The sequence below is a fragment of the Struthio camelus genome, chromosome 2, assembly GCF_040807025.1.
Source record: "Struthio camelus isolate bStrCam1 chromosome 2, bStrCam1.hap1, whole genome shotgun sequence".
NCBI lineage: Eukaryota > Metazoa > Chordata > Aves > Struthioniformes > Struthionidae > Struthio > Struthio camelus.
The window spans coordinates 132,645,544-132,661,699 of NC_090943.1; the positions used below are offsets into that span (position 1 = coordinate 132,645,544).

The 16,156-nt window shown below is 49.1% G+C and overlaps 1 protein-coding gene and 1 non-coding gene across 3 annotated transcripts in view; one reads left to right on the forward strand and one right to left on the reverse strand.

The window, feature by feature from the left end:
• The window catches only part of TRIM55 (tripartite motif containing 55), a 44,276-nt gene extending 43,220 nt beyond the window's left edge, over positions 1 to 1,056 (reverse strand). For both annotated transcript variants that reach the window (XM_009668408.2, XM_009668409.2), the window contains exon 1: positions 454 to 1,056. In XM_009668408.2, the coding sequence (XP_009666703.2) occupies positions 454 to 642 (189 nt within the window). In that variant the 5' untranslated portion in view covers positions 643 to 1,056. The remainder of the gene's footprint in view (positions 1 to 453) is intronic.
• A 14,289-nt stretch (positions 1,057 to 15,345) lies between these two features.
• Positions 15,346 to 15,418, forward strand: TRNAR-ACG (transfer RNA arginine (anticodon ACG)). The gene has a single exon. It is a non-coding gene; the product is annotated as a tRNA-Arg (tRNA).
• Positions 15,419 to 16,156: the final 738 nt, after the last annotated feature.

The following is a 16,156-nucleotide window of genomic DNA, read 5'->3' on the forward strand; positions in this document are numbered from 1 at the left end:
AGGAGCTGAAGCTCTTGCACATGAGGCTCACAGCACTGCAACAAGCTGTGCCGGAGACACGCGGCTCTTCCAAAAGCTCCTGAACAAAAACAAGTCTGTGGCAAAACCGTTGTAAATATGCGCAGCGAGAGGGTAGTTCCGATAAGCAAACACCAGAAAAACATCTAGTGAATACAGGAGGAAGGGCTGGTTCCGCCGTTCATGCGTATAGCCATTTCGGCACAGCTTAACGGGTAGCAATTCATATTGGTGCAAGCACTACCTGAACCCCGAGGAAGCCAGACCTTGGGGACGTTTCCTAAGTGCGACTTCTGCTAATGCTTCAAACCAGCGCCCCCAGCCTTACCGGCTATTAACAGCAATCAAATCACACAAGTGAAATTGTGCTTTTCCATTCATTTAAACAAGTGCTGCCTGTGCCTACAGAAGTAGCTTTTGCTGGAATAAACCTACCTGGAAAATGTCGCTGGCACATTTTCTGCACAGGTTGTGCTGACAGGGCAGGATGACCACAGGCTTCGTAAACATCTCTAAGCAGATAGGGCAAATCAGTTGTTTCTCCAAGTTATCCATGGTCTGCTGCTCTTTGGAAAAGGACTTGTAGTTCAGAGAGGTGCTCATGCCTAGCTTTTCCAGGGGCATACGCTCAGGATCACGGCGCTGCTGATCGGTTTCCGGGTTAATTTCCCTTGAAATAAATCCAAGGCTCTGGGGCGCTCAGCCGCTCGCCGCCTCGCTCTCGCCGGAGGACATTGTTCAAGCGAGGGGCTGCGGGGAGCCGCGGCTGTTTTTAGCACCCCGACGTCACCCGGTGCCGCTCTGCCGTGCCCATATAAGCGAGCGAGGCGAGGACGGACTCGGACAGGTGACGGACGGACGGCAGGGCCGCGGGAGCCGCATTCCTGCCGCGCGCGGGGCAGCCGGCCCTGGCTCCGCTCAGCGACACGTGGCGGCAGCCTCTACCCCTCTCGGAGGAGCGCCAGCGATAAGCGAGCGCCACCGGCTCCCCTCTTATCTTCGCCCAGCGGAGGAAGCCGCGGGGCCGCTGCTGACACAGCGGTGCTTGCCGGGGAAGAGCAGGAAAATGCCGCCGGGTACTTGCTGCCCCCATCTGCCCAGCCACTCATTACAGCCGAATAAACACGCTGTTTTGTGCAAATAGCCAACTTTGCCAGGTACCGCTAATTTCAGCGATACGTTTTAGCACGTGCCAAGAGCTGGAGCTGCGCAGGTGTGAAGCACGTGCAATTCCCGGAGAAGACAACAGAAGCCGCGGCTGCTCATGAGCTCACGTGATTCAGGGCTTACACATGTCACCACCTTGAAAAGCAGTTAAAAAATGGCCTGTCTGTAGCTGCACTTAACTTTCTTCCGGTGTGATTTTTTTTTTTTTTTTAGGAACTGTAACGTAAGAATCTAGCAGGACTATTCAGCCCATTAATTCCATAGCAGCTTAAATGCGCACCAAAAAACATAGTATGAATTTCCTAATTAGGGGGAGTCAGAAGAAATGTAGTATGAAAAGCTTTAATTTGTACTGCTAGAGAATCGGTACTAATTGTATAGGCTCTTTCTAGCCACAGTTGAATCCAAATGCATTTTACTTCTGGGCACTGCTGTGTTTATATCTGTTTATTAGACACTGATATGCCTCTCAGCTTGGCACTTGTTCTGGAGTTATTTTTAAAATGACAATTTCCCAGATAATTTGTGGTATGTGATGCCTGATCTTAAGGGAAAGCCATCTGTGCTTCTACTTGCCAATAATTTATCACACAACTGTACAAGCAATAAATATTTCATCCTCAGATTTAAGCCAAAGTCCCCACATGTACTGTATAAAATCACTTTGCTACTATACTGTACATGCAGTCAGTATATTATCTTCTGTTTTAATCTATAGCTGTAATACTTTCTCTGTTAACTGTCTTGTACAAAGCTTTCGTATTTTTGTGAATTAATGACCATAAAGTACTTGCACGCAAAATGTGCTATACAGTGGCTGAGTGAATCGCCTATGCACTCTGGGGAAGGAGAGACCCCATTAAATTCAGTGTATTCTTGACAGCTTTTGGTTTTCAATGCCTTGCATGCTTTTTTAAGTGTTTAGGTGAAATCCTGTCCCCATTTGCAGCCCGCTGAGCCAGAATTTCACCCGTATGAACATATACATTTATCAGAAGCCATATAAAGACATATACTTTTTTTCCCTGAAATCCTGAAATCTTAGGAATGCTTTCCTAAGACAGTTTGTAACAGTTTAGTTAAACTGGTTTGAAATCGCACCTTTGATTCAGCTCCCTGATGCAGACAAGCCCTCAGAAGCTGTACAGGAAAGGCTGCTTTGGCATTTGGCAGCTGAGCAACGGACAGCTGGGGCTTTTGGCAGAGGAGGGTGGGAAACTTTCTTGGCAGCCGCGAGAAGATATTTCTCTTCTTTCCCTCCCCTTTGTGGCCAGGTCAGAGGTGACTTCAGTGCCTAGAGGAATTTGAATGCCTCATTCCTGCCCTCTTAACTCTGAATCAGCTGGCCCTTCCGTGTCAAAACCTGCTTTAATAAGAATCAGATAAGGAAAGCGTGCCTCATACAGTGGGACTGACGTGTCCATCCTACAGCAGAGACAGAACTGGTGAAATTCTGACAAAAAAGCTGAAGGTTAAAAATGTCAGTGGGTACAAAACGTCTGCATGCAATGATGTTTAAAACGGGGCATTCAAGTCAGAGAAAAAAGCTAGAGTGTTTGCTGTGCCAGTGTGCAGACCTTGAACTAAGGCCCCTCTGAAGGCGGAACGTGCACTTGGGCTGTAGTTCTGGTACAAATGTACTTTCCTGCGGTAACCTGCAAGAGTCTTCTAGCAACACAGGCCACTACTGATGTCCAAGCTATCTGCAAAAGGTGTCTGATGGTGAGAGGGGGAAATGCAGGTGGCTTTATGCACGTTTTCAGTCAGATAAGTTTAGTTGAGTCTCAGGCATATTTCAGGGAGTCTGCTGCTATTTTTCGCCTTTTACATGTGCTGAAGCACAGTAATATGGAACAGACAGGAAACGGCAGGGTCATGAAAAGATGCTGATGAAACAAAGCTAAAGCCACCTTCTGCAGCCAGGCCTGAGCTCAAGTATTTTTCTGGCAAGAGAACGTAGTTTAGACAAGTGAAAAATTAGTACAAGTTTTTTTCTGTCAAAGTATGACAAACCATAGCCCTACTTGTTAAGTAAAGAAATGCAGGGGCTCGGCCATTTGGGGGGAGGCTGGATGAGAAGGACCAGGAAAGCTAAGTTTTATACTAGTGCAGTAAAACCGCCCAGAACAAGGACAATGCGGGGGCCTTGAAGGGCTCGCACCAAGACAGCCTGGCATCTTCCTGTCTCTCCCTGGCCACCCTCCCTCCCCATTGTCTCTCCATTACCCACGGAAACCCCCCTTCCCTTCCTCACCTTTCCGACCGGTGAGGGAAGGCCGCCAGCAGTCTAACCTTCCACTGCCGAAGAGCCCAGTGAAGCCATCTCCTGGCGGACTGACCTGCCAGGAAGAGGACCGGCTTTGCCTCTGCTCCCCAGGCAGAAACTCCGGGTGCTGGTCAGCTATCACCAAGAAGATGACAGGAATTTTTTGCCACATTTTTTTTTTTTCTAGTTTAGCTTGCCCAAGAAAGTTATCTGTTTTTGCTGAGCCAACCAGAAGACTAGTCCCTTTGGATATGCTTGTTTTTATAGACAGTGATTTTAACTCCTCTATTTTTACAACAGAGAACAACCTGAGGGCTGCGGAATGAAGGCTAGGAGAGCCTCGAAGGCTGTCTGTAAGGCACTGGATTTAGGAGAGGGATTTGAAGGAGGAAGGAGAAGTTGAGTGATGCCTAGGGTCAGGTTTCAATGCTGTTATGACATCCCTGGGTTTTGCATTCAGAGAATTCCCCTCTGCAACCGCTTATCTTGAACTAACGTTATAAAGCTCTCATATGTCAGCCATAAAAAAAATCTTCCATTACTGCAAAACAAAAGGAAAATTGTGTATTTTTGCCAGGGGACAACAGCTGCATGACTTAGCTTGCCACAAAGCGCAGCGGAGGCACAGCGCTCTGGTTTTACCAGCACACAAAGTGAGCAGCGCGAGCACCTCCTCTCCCTGCCCCCGCCTAAGCCCCACACGTGCCTTTTCACTGCCGGGGTTTCCCGCACGGACACGGTGGTCGGCCTGGCTGCCCACTCTGCAGCGGCGGAGGCAGAGCCTGAGTCTGGCCTTACCCCACCGCCTCGCCACCTTTTAGCCCAAAAAGGGCTAAAGGGATCCACAGCTCTCTCTGCCCACCTTCGCCCGGCGGCTCCCCGCACTCCTAAGGCGAGTGGGAGCCACCTGCCTCCCCTTACAGCCCTCACCCAGGGGCCTTCCACAAGGAGCTCACCAAGGGCAGGCATGTCGCAGAAACTCAGACTGCACTTACCTTTGCAGTGACTTGTCAAGCAAACGAGCCAACCATACATCGAAGCCCTCCTGCTTATACAGGTGCAAACTGCAAACAGTATCTTGCATTTTATGATTTTATTGTGATCACTGAACATCCCTTGATAAATATTGAAATTACCCTTTCACATTTGTAAGTCAATTTACACAGCAAAAGGGAGCCTTTGCAGCAAAGACAAATGCTGTCAAAACTTGTTGCCTTTTGAGACTGACATTTTTACACTCAGGCTACATATTTGTCTTTGCACACCCTATATATGATGATAGGCAGTATGTGGTCAGTGCTCGGAGACCCTCTAAACAATGTGAAAGAGACTGTTCCAGTTTTCCAGGCAAACAGGGACCAGGACAGGAGGTAATGACGATGCCTGAAACTTGCTTTTGCACATATAAAATCTAAGCAGCGGAGATGGGCCTAAAGCATTTCTGAAGGTGAATCACTGCAAGCACATGAAACACACTGGAGCATGGGATTTGGGGGACAAGCTACAGAGAGCAGCCAGAGGGCCAGTTTCTGCCCTTTTCTTTTGCGTAGGGGATGGACACTGACCTTGCTCAAGGAGCTCCCATGGTTTGCAGCAAACAGATAGAAACATGGGATAAAAGAGCAGATGAAATAGTATGCTACATTTGTCCCAAATTCATAAGCAGTACCAATGTAAATGATAGCAGATAATTCTCAAAGATTTGGATTAAAAGGCTGTGAGACGGGGAGAGCTTGAGGGCCTCCCCCCCGGGGAGGTGCTCCAGTGGGGAGTCACCTCCGCACGCCTCCCAGCAGGACGCCGAGCCATCGTGCTACGGCTCCTGGCTGCCTGCCTGGGAGAAGGACAGTTGTGTGGCTTTCTGGAGTGGAGGAGCCGCGGGCCAGCTCGAACCTGAACTGCAACTGGCTTTAGGGGACACAGGGAGTGCCTCCCACTCGAAAGTCCTGGTTTTCTCACCGTACTTGAGATCAGGATTAGAAATGGTGGCCAGGCCATCTCTTAGGGATGTGGAGGAAACCTGAACTGTAATTAAGACCAGGCACTCATCATCTTCACTGTAATTACCTGCATTCCCAAAATTTGTGAGCTTGAAAGGAGAGGCTACCAGTGATGACTGCACCATAGATGAGACAGACGAGAAAGGTTTTGTCTGATGAATGTGAATGTCTTGGTGTTTGCCTCTCGTGTATGTGCTTATGGTAGTTACCTGAGCAGTTATTTCAGAAATGCAGGCATTCGTACAGCAGCTTGGCCAGAGATGAAATGAAGAGCGCTGTGGACTAACACACATGACATTCCGGGTTCTCTTTCTCCCTGAGTCATATACAACTTTACAAGGCCAAAGGTTTTCCTTTCAGGATTCCCAAGCCCTCACTCCCTTTTGTGTATATTAGGCCCTCACCAAGTTACTGCTAGTAAGAGATCTAAATCTCATGTGCAAAGCACAGAAGTATATCCAAACCACAGTGTGGGGAAGAAACTGCCCCCCCTCCTCACCGACAACCCCAAAATAGCTCCTCTCCATTGCTGAGGACAAGCTCCGCAGATAACAGGCTTGTTTTTCCACACACCAGAAGAGGCCCTGCAGTGAGAAGGAGACATGAAGCAAAAGGATGAAAAGATATTAAGGAAAACTAGTTAGAAAAATGGGAGAACACAAGCAGGAATCCTGCTTTCTCTTGGAAAGTAAGTGAGCAAGTGCTCTACTGTTTTAGGACAGCTGCTTGCTTTGCAAACACAGCCCTGACCATTTCTCCTCTACTTTACTTATTAAAACAGCACAGCATGCCGTGGGAGCCAGTTTGTAAACCACTGCTGACCATCTCCCCTGTTACCTGAGAAGAAGGAAGACTGCCTCCTCCCTGAGCTGTTCTCGCATTTTGGAATTTTTGGAATATTTTATGGTACAGGCTTTCGGGGAATATTTCAGAATTTTTGGAATATTTTATGGAGTAGGTATTCAGTGCTAGGTTAATAGAGGATGAGCTGATGTTGTGACAGTGGGGCTGGACACAGGTAGCCCACATGTTCCACAGACATGGAAGTGGTAGGGAGGCTTTTCAAGCACACTGGAGGTAAGGAAAAGTAGACTACAGAGAATTTTAGCAGTTAGAGTTTTGACGAGGAAAGAGATCACATTTCTGCTCTGCCCTTAAAAACTCACGGTGCTTCACTTCAAACCCTCCCTGCTCCAAACTCTCAGCTTTGTTGTTCTGAAACGAGAGCGATGTTCCATAGAGAGGCGATTTGTGTTTTGCAGCACAAATCTAGTTCAGGCTTCCCAGCTGGTGTCAGCTCATCACTTCGCAGAGGTACAGCCCTACCCCAGTGTCACGTTTCTCCACGGCCTTGGTCAGCTCAACATCGGCCGCTCTTGATGCTATTTCTGTACATTCCCTCCAAGCTCAGCTGGCAGAGCGGGGGAGTGCAGGTATTTTTCTCCAGGACAATGCTTAGGTCTGTGGTTCAGGTCAGAGGAAAGCCTGTGCTTTAAGGTTATACTCAGCACACGGCTTTGCACCATGTCAGAGATCTGCTGAGACTCTGTCCCAGGCTTCTAGACTGGTCGAGTTTATATTGTCACCCCTCCTTGTCTTGACGGTCATTCTTCTAGGACAGGGTAGAGATTTAGTGCTGAGAGACTGAGAATTGAGCATTGTGCTGTTACAGTTAAACAGAAATATAGAGTGGGGTGTCAGGGAGGCTTTCACACAGCAAGCAATTAGCGGACCTGGTAGAGCACCCACTCAGTATGTAGTGCTGAGGGGTAGTAGAGGTGATACCTCCATCCTTTAAATGTTTTTTGGCTATATTTCAAACTTCTTTATTTTTCCTTTCATGTCGTCCTATGCTCTAGAAATACTCTTTCAGTGTATAGCAAAATCAGCATGACTATTCATTTCTGACTGCCAATGTCTTTTTTCTTTTGAAAGTCAGGTTAGAAGAGCAAGTTCCTCTTTCAGACAGACTCGGGCCAAGTTCTTCCCCACTCCCTCGTGTGAGTCTTGTAATGCATGAGACAGCGGGTAGAGATGTTTGCAGGGACAACAGTGATGGGAAGAGATGCATTCAAGCCAGGCAGAATTGAACAAACACCCTTTAAAGCTATGATCAAGCATGCTGTCCATTGTGACATTGTATCCATTGCATCAAGCAGCAGTATATTAGATTAACGTCCTTTTGAATTATCACTTCAAGAATCATCTCAAACATGCAGGCCTGTGTCTGCATGCAAAGCATTGTCCCCCTCTCCTACCACACTGCAGTTGTTCCCGGGGAGTCAGCTTTTTTGGTTCTGGCAGAGTTTAGGGAGTGCAAAGAAAAGAAAGGGCAGATAGCAAGTCTTTCAACCACAGAACAAATTAGATTGCTGGTGCCTCTTCAGAGGCTTTGACCTTGCCACTGAAGGGGTAGCTTTGCAGTAAAATTCGTGTTTTGCATGGAAAGTTAAGGTCAGGCTGCCTGAGGGTACAAATGTCTCACCGTAAAGTCCTAGACCCATGCAGTCAGGGTCCAAACAGGATTCTGGGAGTATAGAGTTGATTTCTGGAGTAGCTGACAAGAGAAAAATAGTGTGGTTTTGACTAACTGAGCATTTACTGTGCACAAGAATAACAGTCTTGCTGTTCCCCCGTCGGTCCGTGGTATGAGCAAGGTGAGGTGGCCGGTTCGATGCAGAGTGGCAGCAGTGCTGTGACCGAGGGCAATGCGGTCTGCGGGAAAGAAGCAGTGGTGCAAATTCAGTCCTTTGATGGAGCTGCTTCTTGCTAGTTTTGCCTCCTCACGTCACCTGTGTCTCTGTTTTTCTAATGAAGTGGTGTTGGATTTCCCTGATCTCCGATTTAGCTGTTGGCAAAGTGGCCGTGCCCCTTTGGTTCCTCACTTCAGGGAAATCTTGGGAGGTGACTGCCTGGAGCAGCACATAGGGCATTTCTGCCGTTTCTCATAGTCACAAAGACTGTGTGATGCAAATATTAGAGGAGCAATTAGACTTATATATGAGCCAACTACAAATCACATCTGTTCCAGTTACCTACACAGCGTGGCCTTGGCACTATTTCTGTCCCTAATCGCTGTTATGAAGTGCTTCCCAAAGAGGCAATAGCTTTGCAGCAACATCACTGTGCGGAGATCCATGCTCAAGATGCCTTTTTGGCTTTGGTTCCTCATTCCTCAGTGTCACGTGCCTGCACTTGCCCTCTCCAGACTTCTGATGCTGCAAGAACCAGGCCAGCGTTACTTTCGGGAAGAAGTCTCTCTCTTCCTTTGACAGCTCAGCTTGTAAGGGGGAGAACTGTAGGTGTTTTCAGAGTAATCCCTGGTCACTGGTTCAATTCCAGCTCAAAGGCGGGGGGGAGGAAGGCTGTTGGTCATCACAGAGCTTTTCATCCAACCTCCCTGATGGACACCTTGAGGACCCTCTAGAGTCAAGCTGGGGGCCAAGCTCTTATTCCACAGCAGTGTTTTCCTAGTTTCCTCTGTCAGGAGAGGATGCCTCTGTCATTCCTGACCTCTAGGTACTCACCTTGCTCCTGCAGCTAAAATGAGGTGAACATGGATATCCTTTGAACACTCTGCAGAACAAGCCGAGAGCCCAGGTACAAGTTAGGTGGCCACAAGGTCACCACAGCCTTCAGTGAGCAATGCCTGTTGGCAGCCACTAACCCTGAAATCCCACTTAGTTCAGGCCAGATGAAGGGAAAATGCAAATGAAAGCATTTATCCATGACATCCAAAATAGCTAATATTTGTGGAATACTTAAAAGACATTAAAAAGGCTCCAACTCTTACCCGCTGTCTAAAACAGCCAGACCTCTCATCCATCACCAGCTGGTTTGCAGGGGATTACCCGGAGAAAGTACGCTGCTTCCTTAACAGTTGTCTCTGCATGACATATCTCAGGTTGCATTCAAGAGTGTGCTCTTGATATGTTAGGTCTCATAGCCAGTTTTTCAGGCTCCTGGCAGATTTTAAACTGAAATGCATTCAGATTGGCTGTTCACTCCCAGGAGTCAGCCTTAGCTCAATTCCAGGGAAATATAAACATCTCTTTACCAAGTCAGGTGTCACCTAGACAGTTATCAATTCCTTGCCTTGAAGAAGGTGACAACTTTCCCATTCTCCCATTTGTGACTTATTCACATGTTTCGGTGTGAAATGTTCTTTATGCTGACCCTCACAGGCTGTATCAGCCTGGAAATTAAGAAATAAAGCCTATGAACGGGACCAGCTGAAGAGCAGGAAGCCATTTCCAAATAAGGTGTTGTTCCCGGCCTCATGGCCCCTGTAAACGGGCTTGTCTAATTTGCACAGTGATCTTTGTTCAACGTCAAGGCTATTCTGGCCTCCTGGAGAAGTGAAAGGATTTGAACTGGATTGCGAAGACGGAAAAAGATGTAGGAGGGAGAGGAAGTTGCAATACTGCAAAATGGAGCAGAGACAACACGGCTGGGGACCCTCTCTGTCGGAAGCACGTCCATTTAGCATGTGACGGACAGTGGGATCAACACCCCTGCTCCCCAGTCCTCAAGTGCTGTTTGTCTTCACACCTCTTCCTACCCCCACACAATGCAGGAGCTGTGCAGAAACATGTCTGTGCCATTTCCCTCCAGTTTAGAGAGGAAATTGTCCCTCAGGCTGGCCAAAGGGTCTCTCTGTGTGGTCCATATGGGAGGCCACTAGGCAGACACTGCTCTCTCTCCTCTCCTGATTCCAGCACTAGCTCAAAATGAGGCATCCCCTCCAAAACAAGGCTGGTGGGGCACACACACTTTGCTATATGCCCACAGGAATAACAATGGCAAGCAGAGCAAAGAAGAGACATTCAAATGACAACAGAAGAAGAAGTTAAAAAAAAAAAAAAAGGAGGCATTCAGGTATCAAGCCAATGCCTTTACCGTGATAGCACTCTTGTCTAGCATTTGAGCCAAGGTATTGTTAATTGGCCAGGTAATGCTAAAGGAATGAAATCACTCTTATTTTTGCTAAGAGGAAGGGCCAGCTTGTCTCCTTGATATGGAGGAAATAGGAGCACTTCCCTGTTAAACCACTAACCTCCCTGGAAGGGAAGAATTCGTTTTTCAGGGGGAGATTAGACATGAAAGGTACTGCATTCCCCCTTGAGGAAATGCTTCTTGGTCAGCACAGCCTGAGGTATAAGGTGTGGAGGAAGACAGGCTCTCTGCTACCCATGGTGTCAAGACAGCCTATGGCAAAATGCCTGGGTATGAACGAATGGCCTAACTGATTTAATCTTCAAAGTAAGCCACTGAAGCTTGCTTTTCTTTCATTTCTCCACCCACCTCTTTTATGAGTTTATCTAGTTTGGCAGCTGTGAGCAAATGTTTTTATTTGCTTTTTGTCTTAACCTGTCTTGAATTGAGTATGATTTCAGTGTAATTGGATACTAATCACTCGTCCCTTGCCAAAGGATGTGGTAAATCTTCACACAGAGCTTGGGGCACCTTGCAAGTTCTCTAGGCTGCCAGCTTGCTCTCCATGATATCCACAGCATTACTGAGCAAGCCTTGTTTCATCTGCAGGAGCCAGCTGTACACGCAAGAGCCAGGAGGGTAGAAATGTCTTCTAGAGATAGGGAGCAGCCAGGAAGGCTGGCTGGCATGAAGAACTGGAGCAGACCTGGATCCCAAGGGCTTTGAGGGAGCGTGTTGCAAGATTTATGGTTTGGTAAAAGTCCATGTGTTGAGCAAGAAGGAAGAAAAAGGAGAGAAGCTCCCCTTTAGCCAGAATTTAAACCAGCAACCTAAAGTTCATAGAGACCGTAAATCTGTAGTCTGTCCCACTACCAGGTGAGCTATCAAAGGAAGACTGAAGCGGACACCAAAGAATAGGCTCTGCAGCATGCTTTCAGACACATACCTTCTTCCCTAGCTGCATATCCCGTCCTGTCATCCCTTCCCATTTCTAGGTCTTCCTACCTGTATTCATTCCTCCCTGGGCCACTAGCCTGATTTCTGACTCCGGTTTCCTCTGAGCATGAGGATGGTTTCTGCCTTGGATCCCGATTCCTGTCTCAGCTCTGCCACCCTCTGCCAGGGCCTGGCTTCCCTAATTGCTGGCTTTGCACAGCAGCCTGGGCCAGCTCATTCGCCTGGTGGCAGGCGTTCGGCTCGCAGGGCACCGGCAGCCCAGCACCACCCCAGACACCGTGGCACGGCTTTCCTTGAAGGCACCACAAGCTCAGTTAGTCAAAGCTGAATGGCCTTGCTGTGTTCAGAGTTCTTATATCAGAAGTGCAGGGGAAATTGAGAAATTGACCTTTTCTAACATCACTCTTGGTCTCATTATTGCAGTAAGGGTAACATTCCTGGGATATCTGCATAAATATGTGGGAGCCTGCTATACTGCCTGGCCCAGACATGTGACAGACAATACATCTGACTACAAAAGTAGGTGAAAGTCCTAGCTGACCAAGTGGAAAAAGATGCTACCCTCACCCCTGCAAATGTCTATGTGTAATTACATTTTTCCTCTTATTCTATGCCCACCAGTCATTTGGGCACGCTCACCCTCTTTCATTCACTTTGTGGTTTTTCATGCTTAATCCAGGGAAAACAAACTAAAACCCATTTGCAAAACAGGAGCTATTTGCAAGTCTCTGCTTATGGAGGAAGTGCTCCACTCAGGGCCTGCCTCTGGCTTGAGACAAAGCAGGAGCAATCTGGCTTAGCCTTCGCTGCCCAGCTTATAGCACCTGCAAAGAATGGGGAAAGCAGGAAGGAAAAAGAAAAGAGGATGGAAATAACAGCTCGGCAGTGAAGTGTCTTTGGAGGCAACCATCAGTTCCACCTCTCACCAACTGGGTACCATCTCCACTTTTCACACTTACTCCCCAGACTGCCCCACCGTCCTGCTCGTGCTCCATGTCCTCGGCTTTGCTGTCTCAGCATGACCTTCCATCAGGCTGTGTTTTTGCCAGTAACCGCGAGCAACTGAGTCACTCGGGCTGTTCCCTGCTGCCGGGATGGGAGGGCCAGTGCCTCTCGCCTTCACCACACTGCCCGGCTACATGGTCCAGTCCTGTGGCATGCACCCACCAGCTCAGCCAGTTTATCTCACCCATTATTAGAAAATTATCCGCTTCCTTGCTGGGTTACCCAGGAGAGCATTCATGGACCACCAGAGCAGGAAGAGGACAAGTTGTGTGGTGCAAAGCGGGTGAGGAGGGGGAAGAAAAGGGAGACCTCCTCACTTTGAAGCAATACACTGTTCAACTGGCTCATCCTCTTTTCAACTTTTGCCCTCAGTGTCCTTTCTGTTATCCAGAACTTAATACCACCAGCACCCCAAAGAGGTGCTGACGGACTTGCAGGAGGGCTCATGAGCAAGTCAAGCCAAGAGCTCTCACCCCATCTGCTCAAACACCTGCTGGAAGGAGAAGTTGTCCCACTGCGAGGAGCAGACTGAGCTGAGGGCCCTCCTGCACAGTCCCACGCAGCAGCCCGAGTGATGTCGTCATCAGCCAGCTTCCCCACGTCTTCAGAGGAGATGAGGCGCCGAGTGGCAGCACCACATGCAGGAGGCCAGGGGTGCCCGGGAGGGAGACCCGCAGCCCTTGGCAGTGTTTGGGCACGGCTGGGAGAAGCTGAGGTGATGAATCAGTTGTTTTGGACCTCTGCTCAGTGACTTTAGCCACTTTCCCTTCTGCATAATGTGTCCATTTTGTCTGCCTGGCTGGGCAGAAAAGGAGAGGTTTGCTCCGTGAAGGGAAAGGGGTCTGACAGCTGTGACCTGGACTCCTGTGTGTGGGAATAGTTTTGAGGTGTTTTCAGTTGGATGCATTCCTGATGTCAGGTAGGCCGCTGCTGTGACACTATCACATCTCGGACTCGGGACCAGCTTGGAAACAGCTATAAGCCTAATAGTGCAGGAAAAGGCAGACGCCGCTCGGATGACGATGCAGCCGGTGCCACAAAATGTGCCCCAGGGCTTGAGCATGTTGGTATCACAGATCAAGGTATCACACTAGTTTGAGAGAAGGAGCAGTAACAAATTAACACCTATTTGCTTGTGAAAGGTGAAACTAAATCAACTTTTTTCTAAGGGATCGGTCCTGCTTTGTCTAACCTTGATGTGACACAGTGCAAAGCCCAGAAATGCAGTGCTCAGGGCTCTCTGCCTATTGTAATAGACAGTAGTCAGGCAAAAACACTGCTGCTGGGGAGGTATGGTAACAATGCATGTTCAAGTGGGGTTGTGGTGATTAATGTCTGGCTCCAACAGCTCTTGACATTTCCCCTGAGAATGGAGGACATGAATCCTCTCCTACTCCTAAGGAGCAGGAAAAAAGAGCCATTCGTTTTTTCCCGTGCTCCCTAATGTCCAAGGCTTGCTAATCGTGCTTTGTTTGCCTGGGTCAGCTAGGGCTAGAGATTATGCTCTTGCAAATCAGCTGCCCACAGCAGGCAACAGTCAGATACAGAGTTTGTTTCCGGTAGCTGGGCTCTCTTCAATACAAACCTGTTTACGAAAGCCTGAAGTGACAACTGTCAAGTCAGAAGTCCAAAAGCGATCCAAGGAAAGGTCACAGGAAACAACTCGGCAGCACACAAGCAGCTATCAGCAATAGGCCCACGTGTTTGGCTGTGGTAAGGGCAGTAAAGGGCTCAGAAATGAAGGCAGCGAGCTTCAGCGAAAGGTTCTGAGAGTGAATCCGAAATGTAATTAAACTGTGAGGTGTTCCCTGTCGCGCCGTGGTAAATCAAAGCCTCCTTCGGACCTAACTTACAAGGAAAATGGAGAACAAGATCTGGGATGTTGTTTCCTATATCAAGTATACCAAGTGACCAAGACCACAGCTACTAAGGCACTGATCTCCTTTCTCCCTGTAGAGATCCTACTCCAACATGGTGCTTTGTGTGGATTCAAAGGTAAAGTTCACCTTGACAGTCAAAACCAGAACTGTCCCTGACAGCTGAGCTGTAGAAAGAAAACAAGGGGCATGGACCAAGAGGACCTCAGCACTGGGGACAGGAAGTAACATGCACACATTAATCTAGCATGTCGCAACAGAGGAGGTATCAATACCGCCGTGGATACATCTAGTATAACACAGTGTTTTATAACTGTATATGACAGTTATCAGTATCAGCACGACAAGCTGCTGATACTATCTCGGTACCTCAAAGCCAGCCTTATGCCCTGAACGGATCAGCTCCGCTCTGCACCACGCAGTCTCCCCTCCTCTGCCTGCCTCAGCTCTGCAGGCCTCTGCCTGTCTCCCACTCCCTAGTCCTTCTGCGGAGGTCGGACCAAGCATGGGGTGATGTCTACAGGGCTTTTCTGCTACAGCATGGTAGAAGTGGGAGCAGATCACATCACCCTTCTACCGGCAGGCAGACTCCCCCCGGACGTGGCCAGAGCAGAAAGGCTCTGCCAGGCGGCAGGACCTCACCTGCGGTGTGCAGGGGATCCTGCTCGAGGGGGTGCGGGCACAGAGTTTGGGAGCAAAGCAGCATGACACAACTGCCAACATTTGCAGATTGCATGGTATTACAATTTTATTTTTTCCTTTTGGCATAAGTATTGCGGCGGATGATATATGACTTGTTCCCAGCCCGTGGCTGTGGAGCTCCTTCTCATGGTGCGGTAACATCAGATAGGGAGCCACCTGGGACCCGGAGCCCAGGGTGAAAGCGGGATTTTCACCGCACAGCTGCCACCTTCTGCTGGGGAATTTCAATTTTTCCTCGAGAACAGACACCCAACAAAGGTTGGGGGCGGGGGGGGGAGCAGTGCCAGAGGACAGCATTTGGGGAGCGAGGTGCGCGGTCCTGGCCCCGTGCTCCGCCTGGGGAGGGCGGCGGGGGGGTGGGGGGGGGGGGTGTCCCGGTGGCGCAGCCCAACAGCGCCCGCGCCGCCCTGCTCACTAGGGGCCAGTGGCGCAATGGATAACGCGTCTGACTACGGATCAGAAGATTGTAGGTTCGACTCCTGCCTGGCTCGCTCCTATGCCCTTTTTTGCCCCTTCCCGGCCTGCAAAAAGGCAGGGCACGGGAAAGAAAAAAGGGGGGAAAAAAGCTGGAAAACTGGAGGCGTGGATCCTCCTGACCTCTTACATGCTTAATCAAATGACTTGCATCCATTAAGTTGCTTCCCTGGCAGGACAGAGGGGCCCTGGTGCAGCCCCATCTGGGGTGCACCTTCTGGGACAGGGGACCAGCGCTGCTCCTCACTTCTGGAGGAGAGGCTGGTGGGCGGACCCCCTCTCCTGCTGGGAGCATGGTGGCTGGGTTCCTCCCAGCTGCCTTGCACCCAGGGCGATGGAGCTGGCCCCTCGGGCACAAATGCTTTCCCTGCGTTTGTGGGCATGGCGAGGCTGGGAGTTACACTGCTTAACCGCAGGCCACGTTAGCTGAGGGCACAGGGTCACCCAAATGGGTCTGCATGTATATGTGGGGCTCAGGCCCTGCGTACGCTGAACAGGCCTGGGGAGATGTGGACGGGGAGGAGAGAGTTTGGGGGAACTTGTTGGACTAGAAGCAGAAATTGGGCTTCACTCTGCAAATGCAAGTTCAGTAGATGTTAAACCAGCCAGCCTCATATCCAAAGTCAGATCAGCTAAGCATTGCACATGCAGCAGATTAGGAAATGGTATCAGAGTGAGATGTCTTATGGATGGGCTTTTACAATCTATAGCATCCTTCTGTCATTAAGTAACAAATCTGTTACAAGTGATTAAAT